The 24,271-nt window shown below is 43.1% G+C and overlaps 1 protein-coding gene across 1 annotated transcript in view; it reads right to left on the reverse strand.

Moving 5' to 3' along the window:
• KIAA1217 (KIAA1217 ortholog) overlaps positions 1 to 24,271 on the reverse strand; it is a 144,175-nt gene that overhangs the window by 96,821 nt on the left and 23,083 nt on the right. The window contains 2 exon segments of the mRNA XM_015414301.1: positions 16,013 to 16,106; positions 21,101 to 21,299. Coding sequence (XP_015269787.1) covers positions 16,013 to 16,106; positions 21,101 to 21,299 — 293 coding nt within the window.

Below are 24,271 nucleotides of genomic sequence, written 5' to 3' on the forward strand. Positions count from 1 at the left end.
CCCTTCACTACCCAAAGGTGTCTCAGAGCGGCTTACAAACTCCTTTCCCTTCCCCTCCCCGCAACAGACACCCTGTGAGGTAGGTGGGGCTAAGAGAGCTCTTGACAGAAACTGCCCTTTTTCAAGGACAGCTCTTATCAGAACTAGGGCCTGCCCAAGGTCATCCAGCCAGGTGCAAGTGGAGGAGTGGGGAATCAAACCCGGTTCTCCCAGATTAGAGTCCGCGCACTTAACCACTACACCAAACTGGGGATTAGATAGATTCATAGAGGATAAGGCGATCAATGGCTACTAGCCATGGTGACTGAGGGGAACCTCCACATTCAGAGGCACAAAACCTCTGAATCCCAGAGCCAGGAGGCAACATCAGGGGAAGGTCTCTGCCTCTATGCCCTGTTGTTGGCTGTCCAGAGGAACTGGTTAGCCACTGTGTGAGACAGAATACTGAACTAGACGGACCACTGGTCTGATCCAGCAGGGCTCTTCTTATGTTCTTACATTGCTACATTATTTCAGGGTTAAATTTGGAAGTGTCATATAGTAGCTTTAGAAATCACCAGACACATTATGATTTCTAGAGCTACACAATAATGTCACATCCTTGGTGTTGCGGTTTTTTATTTTATTTTCCTCCTGCTGGTGCTTGCCAGTGGGAAGCCTATGCTGAAGTGACGTCCATGATCTCATCCCTGTTTACTCTTGTTGAAGAGCAAACAAAGTGTGTGTGTGTGTGTGTGTGTGTGTGACCCAGTACAGACCAGGTAAGCCTAAATACCACAGAGTCAACCCTCCGAAGCTGCCATTTTCTCCAGGGAAAGTGATCTCTGTACTTTGGAAATCAGTTGTATTTCTGGGAGAACGACTCCAGGCCCAAGTGTCTAATATATGTGGTTAAAACTGACTGGAGCAGTCAAATATCCCTGTGCCTGAACCAAATCTGTTTGCATTGTTTGTGAATATCCATAAATGCTTGCAAATATTCAGTATTTGATGGGGATGCTTGCAAAATTTGAATACATGAACACAAACACAAGGGATGGCTCTTAAAACAGAGGACAGGCTTTGCCTGGAGCCTCTTCTTCCTGAAAATTACTACTCCCAAACTTGGTCAACATGACTTCCTGCCAGGATGGATAAACTGTAGTCTATGGGAAGGTCCCCTTCCCTTCCCTCACCAACCCCTTCTCCTCTCTGCATCTGAGTCCTTTGCCCTCCCCAGGGTCTGGGCTGCAACCACAGAGGTGACACAGAGGACAAAGCAGGATCCTTCCATTCACCTTCAGAAAGATATGGTCTGTAGCTTGGATAACCGCACCAGATGACCCGTGAGCCATTTTGAGTCAGGTCTAATCTTCAAGTGAACTCTGCCAACCCCAAAATGTGCAAGTTTTTGGATGACGTTTGTTTTACAAGTTGTGCTGCTTGAAATTTGTCATCACCACTAGTTAGAACCAAAGATAAAAGAGGAGGAACGCTCTCCCCCCAGCTCATCGACATTTAGAGTATTTCGTGACTGTTTGCTATTTGAAAAGCTACTTAGGCAAGGTCTGAATCCCTGAGCTTTGCAGCTTGGCTGAAGAAGTGGCAGCTTGCTCACAATTTCTTGTTCAACCCACCTTACAGAACCACACCTATCATACCAAAGGCTAGAGGTATGTTGTACTTATTACATTTGAAAACTCTGCAAGGTGTCCAGATTCTTACAGTTTGAGTACATAGAAATGAAATATATATTCCTATTGTCTGAAGGGGGGGGAGAGAAGAGAGAATATTTTATTTCCCCCCTTGGCTGCCCATCAAAGTATAATTCTACTTTCTCAAAATTATGAATGCTCCATTTGTTAATCTATAATATATTTTATCTACAAATCCTTTGCCCCCCCCTAAGGAATTTTGCATCTCTGTTTGTCTCTGTCTGTCTCTGTCTCCCCAGTCAGGATTCTTACCTTGCATCTTTCAGTAAATTCCTTTTCTAGCAGAATCTTGTAGGTACTTCAAAAACAAAGCACATGGGTCTAACGGTGCACTTTCTGTATCCTAAAAGCTGAACCAACATACTCTTGTCTTTCTGGGAGAAGTTTTAGACCCGGGGAAAAAAAGAAAGAGTTCTGAAGGAGGAGCAGTCCAGTCTGGTTCAAAGGATTTCACGCCCATTTGGAGGCTTTTGCTTTCGTTGCACAAAAGTTAAATCTGAGCACAGAAGGCAGTTTTTTTCCCGTCCCGGAAATCAGTAAAAACCAAAACCAACGCTGAGCTAAGAAGAATTTTTTTTTGCATGTGTTCTGCTAGACAGACATCGTGAGCCATGGCAAGGAAACACGTGATGTTTATAAATACAATATGGCTTGTGTTGTCATAACCTCTCAATGACAAACTGAACCTGGGGAGAAAAAAAGGCACAAGGAAACGCCATGGGAGAGATGAGGCTCATGTCTTTCAGCAAGTCTCTGCAAAGCAGACCCGCATTCACTTCTTCCACAAAAGTCAACTATATTTATTAGAAGTTGGAGAACCAGAAAAGCACCATATGCAACCCTTTAAATGCATTCTTAGCAACCTCAGCTGTACCAGACTTCACAACACTAACCACTTAAATATTTGCTCTTCTTGCCAGACAGGGCTCTGATGTTGCAAGCCTAAAGTAACCGATTCAGTAGTAAATCCATCTGCTTGGATTGTCGTCCATCCGGGATTATGAAAAATTTTTAAGTGCTGATCCAGGAGTTTTGCCTGGTTTCTCTTTCCTCGTTCTTTTTTCCTCGTTTTTTCCACCTTTTAATCTCTTTCTTTTCCCCGCTGTAATTCTTTCACCCTGTTCTCTTTTTTTCACCGATCGTATTTCCTTCCAGCCTCATTTCTGTCTTTATGTCTAGTATTTTTCATTTCCTCTTCCTCTTCTCTATCTTTGGGTCTGTCTGGCCTTGGATGACATTGTAAGCCGGTGTGCTGGCAGGTCATTTTTAGTTTCACTGGCGTAAGGGAGGCCAGGTAGTCTGCTTCAGCAGAGATCTCCCCCCTCCATTGACTATGCTCATCACTGCTCCTCTGGGACAAATACTGGGACAAATGGGGGGCGATCAGTATCACACCAACAACATGATGCCATTTTCATTGTGACCCAGAAGTGATGTCATTTAACATTTGCCCCAAACTGTATGGTTAAACCACAGAGTTTGGGGTGAATGCTGGAGCATTGGTCCACAACAATGACATTATTTCCAGGTTGCACTAGAAATTACATTATCACATTGGGAGATGCTCTAGCTTTTGCCCAAATTCTGTGGTTAAACCATAGTTTGGGCTGAATGCTGGAGTGTCTCCCTACATGACGAAAATGTCACAGTTACTGGTGGTCCTCCCCCCACACCCAGTAAGTCTCCTACCAGTTGCCAGCCTTGGCATACAGCATTTATTATACTTTGAGTGCTGCTGGAGTAATGCAAGATGATGAACATCTACTGGAGATCAGGTGCACAAAAAGAGCTCTGTAGGATCTTGTATGTAATTCATGGCATGGCGGTTAGAGTGCTAGTCTAGGATCTGGGAGACTCAGGTTAGAATCCACACTCTGCCATAGAATCTTGCTGGGTGACCTTGGGACTTGCTAAAATTACAAACAAGCATAACCTGAAGCAGAATTAGAGTGAAGGTTGGGAGTTTTGTGTGGGCATAATATCTGTTGGGATTTGCGAGGAAGTTTAATCAAGAGTGAAGAGCTGTAACCATGGGGGACTAGTGGGTGCATCATATCTGGAATACTGATTGTCCCACTTAGGATTTTTTTCCTAACCCCGCCCCCCGTCTTTGTAATTTCTGACAATCCATAGACCCTGGGCCAAACAAGATGAGATGATATCCTCATGGCTCCCATGTGGACACCACTGACATTTTAAAGTGATTTAAAAATGCTGCAAGGGCCTGATTTGAATTAGGCCTGATTAGGTTATCCCTGGCCCGAAGGACATCTGTCCAGCCTCAACCAGGGCCAGGGCCTTCTTGGTCCTGGCCCCCACCTGGTGGAACAAGCTCCCACTTGAGATCAGGGCCCTGCGGGGCCTATTGCAGTTCCACAGAGCCTGCAAAATGGAGCTGTTCTTCCCGGCCTCTGGTTGAGGTGATGGACATCCAGTCACGTGGCCTCCCCTGCAAAGTGGTCCTAGTGAAAACTGCCGTGATTGCCATCTATCCAGCTGATGGGGCTCACATAAAATTGTTGCCATTTTAATTAATTTTAAATTTATATTTATTGATTATACTGTAAGCGGAATTTTGTTGCTTACATTGTAAATGAAATTATTATGTTACCCGCCCTGAGCCCGCATGTGGGAATGGGCAGGATACAAATGCAATAAATAAATAAAATATAGGCCCACACTGTAGTGGCTGAGTTGCGTTTCTCCCCCCTCATGCTTTATCAAGTGAAAAACAGCTGTGTGCCCCCCCCCCCAATGTCTGCTTCAGCACTTGAAAAGTTGTGGTAGTAGGCAAGAATACCACGCTATGGGTCCAATCCTGATCAGCATTTTAAAATGACTTTAAAATATCTTGTGACATTTTTAAATCACTTTAAAATGCTGGCAGAGTCCCTGCGGTGGCCATGAGGATGCCGTCACATCTAATTTGGCCTTGAAAAAAGTTATGGACGTTGCTTCTGGTTATGAGGCAATCATTGACTTTCCATTCATTCCTTTGAAGCTTCACTTGGAAATGTCACAGCTCTGCCAACTGGCTACAGCCTTGGAAAAGTAGTGCCATTTCTTGGGAGGGCTTTCATAGTTCTCCAGTTAAACTTGGTACTCTTGGTATTTCCTCTCCCACTGCCCTGAGCCTGCTTGCGGGATGGGCGGGGTATAAATATAATAAATAAATAAACTGGTATAGGGTAAAGCATCAACATCTCAAAAGTCGTCAGTTCAGTCCCTTCCAATGAACAACACCGCTCTGCTTCCTAGCAGTCCTTCCAATGAACACTCTGCTTCCTACCTCTGACCATCCTAGCAGAGAAGGTGTATTCTCCAAAAGCAAAACGGAAGTGTATACATACAACCCACAGGTATCACCGAGTGGGAACTTTGGTGTAGTGGTTAAGTGCGCGGACTCTAATCTGGGAGAACCGGGTTTGATTCCCCACCCCTCCACTTGCGCCTGGCTGGATGACCTTGGGCAAGCCATAGTTCTGGCACAGCTGTTCTTGAAAAAGAGCAGTTTCTGTCAGAGTTCTCTCAGCCCCACCTACCTCACAGGGTGTCTGTTGTGGGGAGGGGAAGGGAAAGGAGTTTGTAAGCCGCTCTGAGACACCTTTGGGTAGTGAAGGGCAGGGTATAAATCCAATCTCTTCTCTTCTTTTCTTCTCATTCGGGCACCCTGACATTTTTCGGCTAGGACGAGGGTGATTCTCCCACTGACAGAGACCCGTTATTTCCCTTGCTTTTAGACCTCAAGGATGTCAATAGGCAGTAATGCTATGTGGCAAATATATGGAGGGACAATTTACTTTGTATGTCTTGCTAATATATTTTTAATCAATAACAGTTCTTCAGGATGAAGCAGCAGGCAAATGACTGGATTAAAAGGCCAAAACAAAAAATAGGGCTGATATTTCAGTTGATATTCAAAACAGAACCAAACAAAAATCACACAGGAATTTCTCATTAAAATATCACAAGAATCCAACCCATACGAAGTGATCAATCATATCTGCACAAGTTCTGGCTTTTGCTTTCTGTTTTTTGTTTTAATTAGCCCTGTCCTCACATTCTCATTTAGACACACAACTGTCATCAGATTCACCAGCGGGGGGGAGGGGGGCGCGGAAGCTGTAGCATTTTTGTAAACTTGTTATAATTGTTTATTTAACCATGGCTTTCTCCTGCATATATTAAAAGAAGTTTTTCTCAACACATGAAGTGCCAGAGGAAACATAGACAAGGGGGTAGGCAATTCACAATTCCAGAACTGCGCAGATTTCTTGCATCGACTTTGAGCTTGGTTTACAACGACATGACACACTGTTGCTTCTAATCCAGTTTGCAGCTCAACCCACCCATGCTGTGAAGCCACACATCTGCCAAAGAGAGTCTTCCGAGGACAGCGGTTAAATTGACACAGTCATTTTTGACTGCAGAAAAGATACCAAGGGGTTATCCCCCTTCCCTTGCCACTCCAGTTTATCACATCTGTGGCTGATCTGTTGCATCTCCAAGCATGGCAGCCCAGTAAGGTAGGTCGCTATTGTTCTAGTCTCAGAGATTATAACAGGGGTGCACCGGCATTTTCACTTTCTGGGAAAGTTCCTAGTGGGTCAGTGCCCTGGAAGGCCATTGGCAAGAGGAGCAGAGCAAGCACTGCTTGGCTTGAACCCAGCCAATGCCATGATGATGGGTACAGGCATCACTGCCAATTCCTTCTGTGCCACTGGAGCTGAGAGACCACCTGCTAATACTTGGCTTAAGGATCATATGCCCCTAGATGATAGGTAGAACAGGCACTTGCCCAAAGTCATGCAGGCAAACCAATGGCAGAGATGGCATTGGAAGCTCTGGAAACTGGCATCATAGGAGCTTCAGTTCCTCAGATGAAAGACGCACAGTGGCATTTATCTAAATAACAGACAACTAACAGCTGGCATCAGAAAGAAGATCCTCCACTGGAGATACCATGGATTTATTAACTGTCCCACCTGATGTGGTATTGAGATTATTTTAAAATTAAACTATTCTGTATTTGAGATCAGCAGTGCATCTGGCCACGGGGGGCTTTCACAAGAAAGTTTAACCAGGGGAAGATGATTTTTTAAAGTTACCAAACTGTGGTTTTCCTATTTAAAAAAAATAACACTGTGACTAGCTCTGAGGATTCTCACCATTAACTAAATGTTAGCTTTGGCACTACGCAAGCACATCTGGGTGCCGAAAAACTGGGAGAACAGTGACAGTGAAAAATGAAGAGTGAAGGCTATGCAAAAAACAAAAAAAGGATAATGTAAGCATTAAAATGTAACTGCTAGTTGGTTTTGGGGGAGGGAAGGCAGCACAGGATAGCCCGATCTCGTCAGATCTCAGAAGCTAAGCTGGGTCAGTACTTGGAAGGGAGACCATCAAGGAAGACTCTGCAGAGGAAGGCCATGGCCAAACCACTGCTTTGAAATCACTCGCTTTGAAAACCCCTTGCTGGGGTTGCCATAAGTCAGCTGCGACTTGACAGCACTATATACCCACATGCACACACACACACAGAGCCTGCTTGCGAGGGAGTTCAATAAAAATAAATAAAAATAAATAAACAGAGTAGGTGTTTAACAGCAAATCAACAGAGGGAGTAATTCTAAGCATGTCTACTCAGTTGCATGTCCCATTTTATTCCCAGGAAGGAGTTCATAGGTCTGCAGCTCAAGTGAACGAGTTCACTGTGGTCCTTTCCGCACTAGACCTTAAATCCTGGTTCAACCCTGTCCCTGAACTTACATTCTAAACTACACGCAAGTTCACCCCTGTAATTATCTCAGGGTATTTTTACATTCTACACTACACTCGAGTTCACCCCCGTAATTATCTCAAGGTATCTTTACATTCTACACTACACTCAAGTTCATCCCTGTAATTATCTCAAGGTATTTTTTGTTTCCACATTACACTGAGGTCACCCCGGTTTCACCCCACTCTTGTCCCAGGATAAACGAATGCTTTTATAACCGGGGATAAATGCAAGGTACCGTGTAGCGCGAGTTGAACCCTGATAAAATCACTGATGAGATCCAAGTGCGGAAAGGACCTGTGGGTCTATAACAATCTACATCTGAACTTTAGACACAGCTTCTTTCGTTATGTTATTCTTCCTGGAAGAAGATGAAACAAAATAAGCAGAAGGGAGGGGAATACTTTAACTTATTTTTAACACACACACATATATAGCGGCTGATTATATTTTCTATACACAGCGAGCTTGCCTACTTGGACAGAAATGGCCAGGTGGAGGGATACAAGAAAGGATCCCTTAAACCCAGCTGCTCACTCTGAATAGACAGTAAAGTGGGAAGTGAGAAGATGTGAAGTAAAGGGTGAAAAAACAAATAAGGAGGTGAAAAGATCCTATGTTTGGTTTCCCTTGCTTCAAAGGAGTTTTAACCCTTCAGGCAACATGACATCTCCAAGGGCGCTTCTGTTAAATAAAGAGGGCATTCTAGAAGGCAAAGTTTCTGGAGGGTCTTTTCAAGCTGTCCTGTCAACCCCCTTCTGCACTACACACTCAGAAACCTGATGATCTGCCATCACGCTACTGGTCAGAGGTCCAAAGAGAAAGAAAAGAGCTAATTAGAACCGTACAGGCTGTAGCAGATATGTGCCCAACGCTTTCAACTCTATGCACAGCATATTCCAAAAGTAGCAAATTTCACCATTGCCCATCAAAAGAGAAAATACATTCTAAAAGCCATCCTATTTAAACCACCAGAAGTTGCAAAGCTCCCCTCAAATTTATCCCACGCTTTTAACATGGGCATGAATAAACAACAACCCTCCAGTCTACTCAATTAGTAGCGCAGCCAAAACAAGAGAGTAAGTGAAAGGCATCTCACTCATTCTCCTTGCAACCTCTCCAACTCCACTGCCCCCACCTATTTATTTTCTATGGTGGGTTAACAGAACACAAGCAGGTAATGGAGCTTCTCTCTATCCTGCTGCCTATTTCTGTTTCTTACCTGAAAGAACTGCTGCTTGAACGAGAACGAGAGCCCAGCCATCTCCCCGATGGCTGCCCCAGTTTAACTCTGCTTAGCTTGTGAAAGCTAATAACATCACAGCTCCAAGAGAGAGCTTGGCTGCAGCTCAGGAAATGAATTCTCTTGGCAGAGGCGTACATTTTAACATGCCACCTGCAGTGTGACATACCTCCGCAGAGTCACTGGCGAGCCAGGGCCAAAGTCTAGAGAAAACGTTTCCCGGAACGCAACACCTCGCCGCCCTCCTTCTACTGAGGTAGAAGTTACCGGCCCCTGCAACGTTAATAACCTCAGCAATGCTTTAATGCGCCCAGACGCAAGATGCAAAGCGCCACAGCGTGTGCTCAAGCGTCTCTGAAACAGATGCACAGTTATGAGTCCATATTTTTACAGGTGTTTTCCCACAAAAATCTGACATCTACTTCAAAGTGCTGTATGACCTGCTCAGAACCAAGTGGACTGCCCACTAATAACTGAATATTTTCTTTGTCTTAGTCCAGTTTAACACATTTTCTCCAAAGAGAACACTTAAAAAAATAATTTTAGGGAAGATTTTGTCAGGGAAATGGTATGTCTGTTGTTTCTGATGGACAGTAAAAACTTGCAATGATTTGCCTCCACAGGAATTGATTATTGCTTCAGGAATGTAATAGCTCAGATGGCAGCCTCAAAAAGATCCCAAATTAAAATTAATGACCACCTTGTAGAACTTTCTTCAGTGGGCAATGAAACAAGCCTCGGGAAATGGTTTCAGGCATAGATGGTGCCCTTTGGCAGTACCAAGGAAGAATAGTATATAGCTAACTTGGTACACAAATCCGGGAAGAACTGTTGCCAAGTTATACGAATTCAGAATTAAACGGAGCACCAGTAAAAAACCCAAAACCCTTCAGACTAGAATAGGCAAAGCTTTTCTGGGCTCTAATTGGAATTAGGTTTAGGAAAGTTGAGCTGTTTACACAAAAGTTAGCAAATAGCTTGGCTTTTTTCTAGGCCACGACCAAACTCAGAGTGACTTGGGAAAGAAATCTCTCCCTTCATCATTCCCACTTCAGCTAACCAGCCGCCCACAGGGAGTCAGGCAATCCTTCCCACTCACAGCCTCTCCTCCCTTCCCCAGCGACAGTTGTAGCAGAATCCAGGATATGCTTTGGATACCTTGGGAAAAGTTGTCCTCAGAATGTGTCATCTGATGTCAGGTACGACGACAACCTTTCCCAAGGTACCTGGGAAGTATCCTGAGGGTACCTCTCACATATACATGCGGGCAGGCTGGCTAACTTACCACCACCAGGACTGCCAGTTGCCACAAGCGAAGTGGGGAGAATGGAATGGATACCGTCCAACCCAGAGCAGAATTCAGGGCTGTAATTATGAACCACCAAAGCTTTAATTCTAAGCACAAGGAATGTTAGTTTTGGAGGCGTCTCTATTGGAGATTATGTTATGTCCATGCCAATGTTTGAAAGTTCAGGAAACATATTTAGACTCCTCCCTTTGATACATTCAGAAATAAATGGCAACAAAAAGTGGGTTGCCAACACTTGCATCCATTTTATAACAGATGTGTGTGAAATACAAACGTGTTCCATATATCAAATTTCAAGTAGTGACTGAAGAGGGTTTTCAAACTTCGTTCTGCTCTGCTGGTAAATTCTAAATTTAACTGCCTTGCATCTGAGCCTCTGCAGAGCTTGGATTGCCCATCTTAATTAACTGATAAGCAGCTGAATAGTAGTGGTGATCTAGCAGTTTGCTTTGAAAGGTGCATTTTTTGCTTGTATTAACAGCAAACAATTCATTCATTCATTTCTATCACACCTTCCACCCAATGCACTAAGAGAGCAGCTAAAATAAACATAAAACAATTTCAGCCAATTAAAAAGATAAGAGAAACCTGGACTGCAGTCAGACAAGACATTAGATCCGGCTTTGTTGCTGTTGCCCGGCAGATTTAAAATGCAGGTTCGGACAGCAACATCTGCCTCTCATCCCCCAGTCGTTGGCACCCTGTACTCTTCGAGCCAGAGTTCTTAGGCACCGGGGAAAGTCCAGTCTTTATAGATCTTTACAGACTCACCTTGCATTTCCGGATGTATGATCACTCCACTGCAAAATGAAGCTGTGCACACAGTTCTGTCTGGCTGCCATTTTTTTAACTTCAGTTGGCAATGTGCGCATAAACACGCATTCATCCTGAGCTATTCTGTTGGTATCAGGAGCCCCCTGGGGAGTTGTATTTTGGTGACAACTCTCTCCAAAGAATCCCCCTCTCCTGTTTTGGGGGTGGGACAGGGTTGAAATACTCCCTGTTAAAATTCCCATATTGGCAGCCTTAACTTCCTGGTTTGCTTCTGTGCATGCACAATTTTCTGAAAATAAAAAAAGTGCCACTGGCCATCCGCTCCACAGGTGCCACACAACAGGCATCTCAATGATCACCAACCAGGGTGAGTGCACGGTGAAGAGGGCAGAGAACTGGATGTCTGATCAAAAATCCCAGTGATTAAAAAACCTGGATCAAAAAAGAGGTGCGGTCACAACACGATAGCACATCATCTGACCGCAACCCTGGAAAAACAGCCGTGAGCGATGATGCAGAGATGAAGGTTTTCAAGGCTTCAACAACCCCTGGTAGAGAATTTTATTATGTTTCAATGTAAGATTATTTTTATGTTTAAGGAATGGCTCAGATTTAGTGAAACCTGATGTAGCAGGTGATGTGAAATGGAGAAGAAGAAAAGCAAATTTGAGGGGATTGATCATGGATATCTGTATGCATTTGTGTTCCTTAATATTCTAGGTCCAGAAGACTTGTACCTTTCAACCAAGCAAGTTCCTGAGGTACAGAGACTCCTGCGTATAAGTGGAACATCCCTGAACCTGCATAGCCTGATTTTGTCAGATCTTGGAAACTAAGCAGGGTTGGCCCTGGCTAGTATTTGGATGAGAGACCTATAAGGAATACCATGGTCATCACACAGAGGCAGGCAATGGCAAACCACCTCTGAACATCTCTTAACCTTGAAAACTCTACAGCATCAGCATAAGTCAACTGTGACTTGATGGCACTTTCCACCACTACCACAAGTAGAACATGCCCACTTGCAAAGGATATTCACATTGTATGTTATTTTCTCTAACACAGGGAATAATCCTGATGTCAAAACAAATGTGTATCCTTTAATGTGAGAATGGCACACAATGGCTCCCTGGAGTGAAGCACACAAAACCTTTTGTACTACCACCCACAAAGGGGGTATACACTTATTCTAAAGGGTTTTTCACATGGAGTGGTTTTTCTTTAACCTTTCTGAGGACACTGTGGTCCATTTGCTGTCTTTGGTTCCCTCGTCATTTCTCCATGCTTTTTCAAACCATCTTTGATATAATTTTGAGAAAGCACACAGGAACAATGAGGAAACCATGGAAAGACAATAGACAACAATGTCTTCAAGAAGCTCGGGGAAAATCCACTACACTTTGGCATCCACACCAAGAGACGACCTCCGTGTGACGAACCCCTAAAAGGAGAATAGAATCCATGCTGTGAAAAAATAAAAAAATGTTTGAATGAATAGGTCCCAAGTTGGAACTGTCTTTGGTTATCCGTCCGTCCATCTGTCCATCTGTCCATCTGTCTCTCTCTCTCTCTCTCTCTCTCCTATAACATACACCCCCATACTAGAGGCTCAGGGCAGCTAAAACATTCAAGAAATACAATCATAGCATTTAAAATGAGATTAAAACAATAAAACAAACACGGTACAGATACAATAACCAATTAGTTCATTACTCCAAGGGGGAGAAAGGAAGGAAGGCGAAGCTAAGTTAAAGAAAAATCATCTGATGTACTGGAAGAAAGAGGCACATTCCAGCCAAGGCTAAGCCCTTGGAGACTACAACCAAGGATTTAACTGGTTAGTTTAATTCAAATTCATACGTGTAAATGATCTCACACACTGCTTTATGGTCTTCACTGCACCTTTAGAGTTCTCAGGTCCCCATACTGCAATGACAGCAGAAGCTACAACTTACAGAATCACCTTGTCATGGTCTAAACATATCAAACCTATTTGCTCCTTGGCCTACACAGCCCTACAAACATATTGCCTCCATTTTGTCCTTGCTTTGATGAGTATGTGGCCCCTCATGGTCACACCCTGTCCTTCTTCCCTTTAGTTCCCAAACAAGCACCTTTTCTGCCCTATAACAGGGGACAGACCCTTCAAAGTGCACTTGTTTGCCTACTTGAGACCTGTGTTTTATAAGAGGCAAAATTCCTGACTGGGACATATGACATATGACCCTTTTTTTAACATACTGGATTTACCACTTGATTCTGCATTCAGCTGAATGCCCGCTGTAAGCTTTAAGGTAAAGGTAAAGGTTCCCTTGCTCGAAAGTCAGTCGAGTCCGACTCTAGGGTTGCGGTGCTCATCTCCGTTTCAAAGCCGAAGAGCCAGCGCTGTCCGAAGACGTTTCCGTGGTCATGTGGCCGGCATGACTAAACACCAAGGTGCACGGAACGCTGTTACCTTCCCACCGAAGTGGTACCTATTTATCTACTTGCAATTTCTTGCTTTCGAACTGCTAGGTTGGCAGGAGCTGGAACTAGAGATGGGAGCTCACTCCGTCATGCGGCACACTCGGGTCTCGAACTGCTGAACTACGGACCTTCCACAGCCTGCAGTTCAGCGTCTTAACCACTTGAGCCACTGCAGCTCCTGCTGTAAGCTTTACATGTATAGAAATCAGTACCACAGATTTTCCATGCATTTGGGGACACAACAAAAAGCAGACTTCCTGATCATATGCAGGAACTTAACACACACAAGCTCACTGCAGACATCTGGCTAAATGGATGGACATCAGGGGCAAGGCAATGACTATAGGGTTAGTCTTACCTCTGCTCCGGGGGGGGGGGGGGATTTGGGGGCCATTCTGGGGGTGGGTGGAAATGTTACATTATGTCCTCAACATGATGACGTCAAGGGGACATCATGCAGGGGATGCTCTGGTATTTGGGCGAAACTCAATGGTTTTTTTGCCCTCAAAACCATAGAGTTTGCCCAAATACCAGAGTGTCCCCACACATCCCCAGCATGATGTCACTTCCAGGTGACATCATTGTGCCAGGGATGGGGCTTCCCTGATGGCCAGGTGGTCCATGGTGGGGAGAAGTCCCCGAAATTGAGGGATCCTCCACTGGGACCTGGGGGCTGGAACCCTAAATGACTATGACTGTTTCCCTTAGAGGTACATACATATTAATGTCTGCCCGGGGCTTTTGTCTCTACCATCCACAGATTTAAGTTTCTGTTTTCTAGACACAACATCTCTTGATCACCCTTCCAAGTACTCCTGCTCTGAGCACCCTTCTGTCCTGTCCTCCATAACATTCAGCATATCCTTTTCTTAACTTCTGTGACGTTTCTTCAGAATCTCCTATCTGATTAGCTTCCTTTTTCTTCACCTCCCTGTCTGGTCTATTTCCTTTCTTCAAGCTTCCTTCTCTTCCATTTTTCCTACCTCCAGGCTGCTATTTCTTTGTCTGCTACTTACTCTGCATCTTCATTCCCGCCCCCGGTACCTCACCTGGGGGAACTGCGATCCCCCGCGATCCCCCCCAAAATGACCTCTGCTCAGATTGTCTCTGTGTGTACAAGAAAACCAACAGCCAAGCTACTACCCCGTTCTTCACAGAAGCTGGACTACAGATTCATTGGTTTCCTGAGCTACTGAATATTCAGTACTTCCACATCAGCTCTGCCGATTCGTATCAGAAACTTCACCACCATTAAAAAAAAAATTATAGTATTTATAGCCTGCATTTCTCACTGGGACTCAAGGAGGATTACACAGAGTAAGTCCATACAATCAACAGGATGGGACATCCAATAGAGCAATGCAGTTGGATTTGGACTGCAGAAATGTGGAACCTACCAGACATCTGAAAATAGAACTGAAGTGGAGCATAAATATTAAAATGACACATTAAATGATGCAGAAGTTACACAGCAGGATCCTCTTTACAGCAACAGGCAGCATGAGCTACACACAGTAGTACAGAACACAGCCCCTAACCCTTTCCCCAAGTATCTTTCTGAGCCATTTTGTTACAATACAGTCCTACTACCTGTGTAGAAATGCTTTCTTGAATAATTCAGTTTTCCAGTTTGCAGAAAGCCAGAGGGCCTCAATAAAATAAAGTTTTAAACAATACACAATGTAAATACAATGTGATATGTGCTGATTTCAGGGAAAAGATGCATGTAACTCCCCTACTGAAATCAAAGTAACTTTAATGGTTAAAAGTGCAAACATCATTAGGTCGTGATCAATGCTCCCTCTAAGCTGAGGAGTCTTGGGAGCAAAGATTCTACTTTGTGAGCTACTGTCATTAAAGCTGTGATTTGGCTACTGCATAAATTAGTTCGCTCTGGAGCCATCCCTCCTGAGCAAAGACAAAAATGTGTGAGCTGGAGGCTATTTAACCTGTGAGCTAGCTCACACTAACTCAGTTTAGAGGGAACACTGGTTGTAATCTAACCAATCAGACCGGATGATAGCTCTGCCTCTTGCGCTTGGGCTAACAGAAGCATTTTAAGATTCCATGCACTGTCACAGTGCAGACATAATGTAGCAGATCCATTCGCTCCCATTAAACAATTGAGAACAGACTATAGGATCACATCTCCATCCACCTGTTTCAGAGAATGATTTGCCTCTACTCAGGCTAACCACCCTTGACTGCTATGTTGAACTTGTAGTCATCAAAGTTAGCTCTAACCAGGGTTATCTTTTGACCTTGAGATCCCAACCAACATTGAGTGGTAGTTTCAGATTCTGGATTAAATAAGAACACTGGTTAGTGCTAGTGGCATCTAACCGCTGGTGCCAGAGTCCAGGGAAATTATAATCTGACATGGAATGGGTAAAAATCTGCACAATCCCACAGCCTAACCTTGGTTAACTCCTAACCTTGCTTAAGCAATCATCAGTCCATCCGTAAGGACAACGAGGAATGTCAGCCTTCAAAATAGGTAGGACTGGAGGTTTGCAATCATTACCTGACTTCTCGGATGTCATGTGTCTTATTACACCTTCTCCTACAGGAGAAATAGATTTACCAACAATAAACAATTTGACAAAAAAGTATGAAGGAGTAAGAAGGAAAGGAAGGCAAAATCCCTTCCACACATATGTTCTTCTTTGGCACTGCATGCAGGTTTTTCATCATATAATGGAGCCGACTGAACACCAAGGAAAATAAAACACAACACTGCCACTTACCCTTACATCTCCATTTACAGCTCTGGGCATGTGATTAAAAGCATGTGCCGGATCTTTGTTGTAAACTTTAAGGAAAGACCTGTCTTGAATGTTCCTAAAATTAAAAAAAAGCAACAATTATACCATATAAAAGAACTTTATTTTATCCCATTTCCTTGGCTGGCACAAAACTAGGTATTTTAAAGGAGACAAAAGATAGTTATACTACCTCTTACTTATCCCCCTGGGAGGTATATTTCTCTAAGGCCAACTCCACACCCATGAAAAGAAGGTAGTTTCCACTTTCATTAAAAAACCTGGGCGTGGAACAAAAACTGTTTGCAAGTAAAACAGCGCTCATGTTTATAATACTTTCCAAAAGAACTTAGTTATTCCTTAAATTCCCTATTCTAGCTACGAAAAAGGAACTATCCTGCCCCCAAATTTGGAAGATGCATCAGCCACAACAAATCATAAACAGATTCCTTTAAAATTTTGCTTAGGAGGGGAAATTTCAAATCTGGGGGAAAACTCAAGAAAAAAAACCCACATTAAAATTGCACATATTCTAGCAGCCCGATCCTATCTATGCTGGTTTACATGGATGTTAGTCTCTGTGAAACATAGTTCTGAGTAAACATTGATGGGAGCAGACAGCAAGTCAATTTAAAACGTATCCAGTGAGGACTGCTTTGTTGATTTTGCACTCCAATATCAAAGTGCAATTTGAAAATTAGCCCAAACAAGTTGGAGTTAGCCCAAACTAGTCTGAAGACAGGCTTGCAATTAACAGAGCTGGTACCTCAACGCAACAGCAATCAAAATGTCAGCTGTTTCTCATGTCATCTCCAGACCTACCTTGCGCACTGTTTATAGATTACAGGTCCACAGTGAACTTTGCTGTTTCCTTCTTCAGCAATAATCAGCAACAGAGGCTGCAATCTAAATCCACTTAGGTCCTCTCAAAAGTGCGATGCCTTTCACTGAACACCAGCAACGGCCCAAGAATTTGCACACAAGACTGAATTCCTTCGCTCCAGGTGCAGCTATGAGTTTAGTAGGCTGATCTTAATCACTGGGATTATCGTTTGGGAAAAAAAATACACGAGGCGCAGGATTTTTTTTTGGACAGATCATGTTTCTTTTAAAGTCACACGGCGGTTGGTAATTGCTTTGAATCTGCAACTAGTTAAAACTTGCCGCTCTGCTCTAGACTTCAAGCAGCTCTGTCAAGAAAAGCAGATCACCTGACAAGACAGATCCCTCCCAGCTGCTAAGAAACATGGGTTAATTAGATGCTTAGTGTTAATGAGAGTTGGCCTGGAAGGGAAGCCATGAGAAAAACGCATGTCCGTGGGCAAGTTAAGTTTGTTAGAACTTCGTCTACAAGGAAGAGTTCACACATCCCAACTCTTGGGCACTTAGTGTTGCATAATCATGGATCACTCCATTTTAGGCTTTTCCACTCTGTAGCTCTACTGCTGTGGAATAAGCTCCCTTTAGACTGGGGTCCCTAACAAGGTTCCCTCCAAGCTGTGGAATCCTGTGAGCAAAAATTCTACTTGGTGAGCTCCTGGCATTAAAGTTGTGAGTGAGCGATTTGGCTGCTGCATGAATTAGTTTGCTCTGACGCCCTCCTTCCTGAGCTAAGACAAAAATCTGTGAGCTGGAGGCTAAAAAACTGTGAGCTAGCTCACACTAACTCAGCTTAGAGGGAACACTGGACTCCCTAACATAGTGCCCATGGGCACCAGGGCATCCTCCAACACCTTTCCTGGCACCCACCAAGTGTTCCCAGCAAGGCTTCTAACTGGCCATTGGAGATCTGACTGACTGTGCAGCAGCTGCCACCACAGCACACAGGTCTTCACGGTGCGACTGAAGGTAAGCCGTGGTGGCCATTTTGTGGCTGAGACCACCGTATTATGTCAGAAGTCGAGAGGTGCCCACAGGCTCAAGAAGTTCAGGGACCCCTGCTCTAGAGATTCATAGGATCTCATCATTATTGGTTTTTAGAAAGGAAGATTTTTTGTTTCACAGGGTACTGTCCTGAAATTTCTGTGTATATGAGCGATCGGTATGTTTTGTGACCTGGCAAGTTTTACATAAGATGATTCTAAAGATCTACAGTTTGCCACCTTGGGGTCTCGTTAGGAAAGGCATGACAGAAATGTTTCAGAATAAACCTATGCAAGCAGTGGAGTGAGGTGGTCAAGCCCTGAGGTGTCTACTGTTTCAGAATGTGTGTGTGTGTGTGGGGGGGGATCTACTAGCATGTATTCTACCGCTCCACTGGCCCAAGCCCAAAGTCTTCCTCCTGTCTCAGGAGTTTCCCCCGGCTTAAGTGTCTCTTCCATTAAGTTGGAAGTAGGCTCCTTAGGCTGGAGGAAACTCCCCCAGCTAAAGGAAGGATAAACACCACTATTTTTGAATAGTATTCCATGTAAAAACACGTCTTGCAATTAGAAAAAAGTAGCACATCCAGGAAAGAGGTGAGAAAGTCTAGAACCCTTCTCTACTGTCCTTAAAAAAAAAAAAAACCTTGTAGGGATGACTTCATCTGTATGCATTCAGAAAGATTTCCCAAGATCAATCAAAACAAAATGTTCACCTGAGGGAATTCGTTGCTGCTTCCTTCTGGTCCCGTTGGCAAAATAGCAACCTTGTGTTATGTTTACTTCCCTCAGCAGCACCTTCATGGCCCAGAAAGGAGATAATGCTAAGGTGGACAGTAATCAAGGTGGAGCCATCATGCAGTGGTAAGTGTGCATTCTTTAGCATGCATGAGGTCCCATGTTCAATTCATGTTAAAAGCCACCTGTGGCAGCAGGTCTGGGAAAGACTTTGGCCCAAAGCCTTCAAGTGCTGCCACTAAACAGACTAGACATTGGGTGATATGGACAAACTGAATGGCTCAGTAAAGGCACCTTTGCATGTTCATATACTGACACACCCAACACTGGACTTTCCTTCTCAGCTGTCAATAGAACAGCATGGTATGGAAGAACTGGCTGATAAAAATCAGTGGCCACACAGCACGTGATGAAAGGTACAGCCCCATAAAACTTTCTGAACAGGCTGTTATTTTATTTATGGTAACTGAAATGGCTACGATCATTTGCTTTTGGTAACTTGTCAGAATAAAGAATTGGGATGCTAATTATTAAACATGCCCATCGCCCAGAAGTCATGGACAGATATTATGTTATCACTTATTCTCTTCTTTTCACATCAGAGGCTTTCAGGACTCTCACACCAAATGTCCAATCTTGTTTTCTAAGATAGCGCAAGAAGATAAGCTTGCAGTGCAATCCTTAACAGTGTCACACCATTCTAAATCTATTGAAATCAACTGGATTAAAAGGTTGTAGCTCTCTGTTTAGGATTGTACTACTGTATGCACAATTATTTGCAAGGAGAGTTACTCAGAAGTAAGTTCCACTGATTTCAACAGTATTTATCTTGCCTAGCAAGTATTCTTACAATGAAAGCTTAGAGGTGTTGCATTAATTGTCAATTATAATCCTGTTATTAAAAGGGCTTCCTGTTTCATCTGTGTACAGAAGGCTTGGAGTATTTTTTCCCTAAGGCTGTCCCGGGAAGGTCATGCCCAAGGAGTACAGAGCTCTTGTGTCCCAAATTAACCTTCTACTCACTATTTCAGATTATCTGATATGCTCTGCTGAGAACAATTTATTGGTGACCCCTGGCCCAAAAGGCTGTCCTTGACCACAGCCAGGACTTTTTCAGCCCTGGCTCCTACCTGGTGGAACTCTCTGCCAAATGACACCTGTGTCCTGTGGGACCTGATGCAGTTCTGCAGGGCCTGTAAGGCAGAGATGTTCTGCCAGGCTTTTGGTTGAGGACAGCGACGGGCACCATCCGGCTGGCACTCCCCTCCCCTCCCCTTCCCCCCCTTTTTTGCTTCCTCCCACCTCTCCCACATGGTGATGACACATTCTGAAATCTGATGTATTAGCGCCATCCGATAATTGTTTTAACACATTTATTTAAATAGTTGGAAGTGTTTTATTATAATATGTATTTTATGTATTTTTATTGTTGTTTATTGTTGTTTGTTGTTTATTGTTGTTTATCGCTCAGAGTCCTGAGTACTCAGGGACTGGGTGATCCATACATCTAAATTATAAATAAATAATGGTAATATATAAAAACTAGAAGTTGTACTACTGGTATTAAAATATTGATTGCCTTTTCTTTTAACGCAACTTCCTAAAATAGGAAAAGGAAAACAGTCCTTGTTGCATAGGTCAGCAGTACCTCTAACAATCCTTTCAAACTACCTGTGCTCTCTTCTCAGGAGAATGTCCTAACAGCTGTCAGGGAACAGTTACAATATCACCACTATTATTTACTATTAAGTTAGGGCCCAGGGAATTAAGAATATTTTGTAACCTGAACTGATTCTTGGTCCACTTCACTGTAGCAGTGGGAAGAAGTACAAGCATTCTCAAGCTTTGTGTTCCTCTGCATCACCATATCATTCAAAACAACATCTTTCCAGTCTTCCCCGCCAAGTAAATGCTGAAGCTTTTTTCTTATATTGGGAAATTCGACATGAGAGCAGGGCAGATGAGAAATTACATTTTGCCAAGTAGCTGGTCTTTCATTCTGTTGCTCATGTCGGTGCACTGTTTACATTTTTGCTGGAAGCCACCTTAGGACTTGTACAGCTGAGAGTGTGGGATGTATGGGCTTTAATTCACAATACATAAAAATAATTTTTAACAATATGGAGATGTAAAAGAACAGAACAGGGGCTCCCTATTCTTCTAGGATTATCAATAGACCTGGAGAAAAATGTCCTGTCCCTTTAACAGAGGCTTAATGGGAGGAAATGGGCAGCTGAATCTTTTCATGGCATGGGGGTAAATCACAGCCTCTGGTAAATGACATACCATTAAACCTCTATTCAAAGGACAGGACATTCCCCCCCTCCATGCAGTTGCCAACCCCACGTCCCACCCACTTCAACATCAATGAAATTTCCACAGTACTGATTTGCTTTATTTTTTAATGTTTCCATCGAAGAGCACTGAATTCATAAAATAAGCAAACCCAAACAAAGCTGTACATATTTTCACCTACCTTACATCATTTAACTCATAATAGATATTTCTGCTCTCATCCTTGATGTATATGGCCACACTGGGGGACTCCAGCATTTTCATGGTCAGCTGCTGTGGAAAGGCACTTACAAAGAGGGCGCGGATGGTGTCTGTGCTTGTGATCTCATTGGGCATCTTTAGTTGCTTAGTTTCATCTCCATACTGAAGATATAAAATGCCTACAAGAAAAATACCACCACCCCCAATTAGTTAAAATGAATAAAAGAATAAAATGAATACAACTCAACGTTAGACACCATTTAAAGGTCTGATTTAGAGAAGATAAGGTCTACCTGTATAATAGCACTACTGTATATATAGACCCTTACCATCCTAATTCAATATAGTCAGGGCAGTTTAATTTTTCACATCAGAAAGACTGCTTTTTCACCCAGATCAAAACATGTGCAAACACCAATATCTGTTAAAGAACTCTCAAGATTTAAGAACTTATAGAATATTTACAGCACCACACTAAACAGAGTTGCACCCTTCTAAGCCCATAGACTTCAATGGACTGGGTATAGCTCTGTTACAGATTGCTCTGATAAAATATGATATTTCTGCCATTATGGTTGCACTTAAACTGAGGCATTGTTTTTCTTCATTCATCTGGAATACAGAAAGGTAATTCCACATGGGGATATGTTGCTGTCCCTCCATAAGCAATTCTCTGATAAATATTTATTCAAGAGTTAAGTTCTGTTCATCAAAGATCACACTTCTCTTTGCAATTGCCCATTTAAATTTTCTTCTTTGCTTCAAATATTTCTGCTCACCACCTTAATTAGTTGTTTCCTGTACACTAGTGTGGCCATAGCATTTTTGAACCAGCCGTCAGCTGCTGAATTGTTGTTCCTTGCAAGGAAGGAAGTTACAGTGTCATCCTAAACAGAGCTAAATCCTTCTAAGTCCATTGAAGGCACTTGGCTTAGAGGGGTGTAAGTCTTCTTAGGACAGCATTATTATTCTTTGCAGTAAAAGCAACTGCTCATTGTTTTCTTTTAAAAATCATGATTGCAATCATACAATTGTAAACATGAAAAAACCACACTATTCTGCCTCCTGCACCTACAAAAGAGTGACCTTAACAGGGTCATCCTAAGCAGAACTACCCTCCTGACAGCACGCTAAAATCAATAGGCTTACAAAGTACATGTTAAGGGAAACCACATCTCCCACAACCTAGATTTTTCCAGTAACTTGTAGTTGAAAATAATTTGTGTAATGAACTTAACTATCACATTCTGAGATTAGATAGGTGGCAACTAGGGGTGTGCAAGGGGGGAAATTGTCATCCCCCCCCCCATTCAGGAATAAAAGAGATCAGTTTATTCAGCATTCCTGAATATTTCTGAATACCAGTATCAGCATTGTATTTGGATTTGGAAAATATTCGGTAATACCGAATATATTCAGCTCCATTGTACCCTATGGACTCTTTGGGTGCCCACAGAATTGGACCCCCCCGGTCCAATCTTTTTGAAACTTGGGAGTTCTTTTGGGGAGAGGCTCCAGCAGCTAGACTGCAAATTTGGTGCCTCTACCTCAAACACCCCCCTCCCAACCACTTAAATGAAACCTTAAGAGATTTCCCATTGACTATAATGGCCCTATAGGGTATAATGGAGTCAAATAGTATTCGAGAATCTCTAATCAGCTACTGAATAGATGCTCTGATTTGGTATTCGACTTAATAAATAACTGAAAAATGCCAAAAAGGCATTATTCGGGTATTTATTCGGCTCGGTAAATACCGAATACACACCCCTAGTGGCAACAAAGGAGAAGACCTTCTCAGTCATTGCAACAGACTCTGGAACTCTCTCTTCAGGGAGACTCATCTGTCCCCTTCTGTTGCCACCTTCTGCCAGCAGGGAAAGACTTTTTGTTTTGTCTGGCATTCCCTCACTGATTCTGCCCTACGTTTTAATTGTTTTTGAGGTTTTTGTATGTGTATTCTATTTTTTATTTTAATTGCTTTAATGATGTGTTTTAATTTGGTTTTTACAGTGTTTTTATTATATACGTTTTTAATCTGTTATCCATTTTAGTGGCCCTGATAAGGGCAGAAAGACGGGGCATGAATTCTGTAAATAAATAAGTAAATAAATCTGTATGCTTCCCTCTCTCGTGGAACACTTTATCTCCCAAATACCATATGGGTTGGGTTAGGTTAGGTTATGAATGGGTGACTGCCCCAAATTCACCAGATAAAGTTCATTGACTGGAGCCTTGAACCCCAGTCTGTTCACCATACAAACAATGAAGCATGACGGAAAGGAGAAATGCACATATACTGACATCCAGGCACGTGTTCTGCACATTAACAGAGAACCACTTAGCAAGAGTCACAGCAAAAGCCGAGCCAGACATCAGGCTACTGGAAAACACAGAAACAGCGCTATGTCCTTTATCTACAAGACAAGGATCCTACTTTTTGTAACAATTAACACTTCTGATAATGCAGTATAAGTTCCATGGTATACAGCCAGTTCCATGGTATACAGCCAGTGTGGTGTAACAGTTAAGAGTGGCAGACTCTAATCTGGAGAACTACTCCTCTAATCTCGAGAACCACTCCTCCACATGAAGCCTGCTGGGTGACCTTGGGCCAGTCACCGTTCTCACAGAACTCTCTCAGCCCCGCCTCCCTCACAAGATGCCTGATGAGGGGAGAGGAAGGGAAGACTATTGTAAGCTGCTTTGAGACTCCTTATGGTAGAGAAAAGCAGGGAGTAAAAACCAACTCTTCTACTATTGCTGGCCTCAGCACTGGTATTTCCAACAACACAACGCACACTTTCAGAGCTTGGTGTTGAGGTCACCTGCTTGATCTTTGTGGTATTTTTAGTCTGGGCCATAAGCATTATTTCCCATCAGTCACTCTTACCAGATGATATATAGCCCTCATTCTTAAAAGAAAAGTGGCAATATTTCTGTCTAACTCATCTTCTAGCAGGTTCTCTTGAATGCGCACACACACACATATATGCAAAACAGACAACAGGCAAGCTTAAATTGCTGGCCCAACATAATTTTTGTTCTGCTGGACAGAACATATATATGGCAGTTTTGTTGAGGTTTTGTTTACTTCGATGATGAAATCAAAGATGTTCTATCAAATGCCTGGATGAAAGCCAAGGGTAAG

This window comes from Gekko japonicus, unplaced genomic scaffold (assembly GCF_001447785.1).
Source record: "Gekko japonicus isolate JY-2015 unplaced genomic scaffold, Gekko_japonicus_V1.1 scaffold80, whole genome shotgun sequence".
Taxonomy (NCBI): Eukaryota; Metazoa; Chordata; class Lepidosauria; order Squamata; family Gekkonidae; genus Gekko; species Gekko japonicus.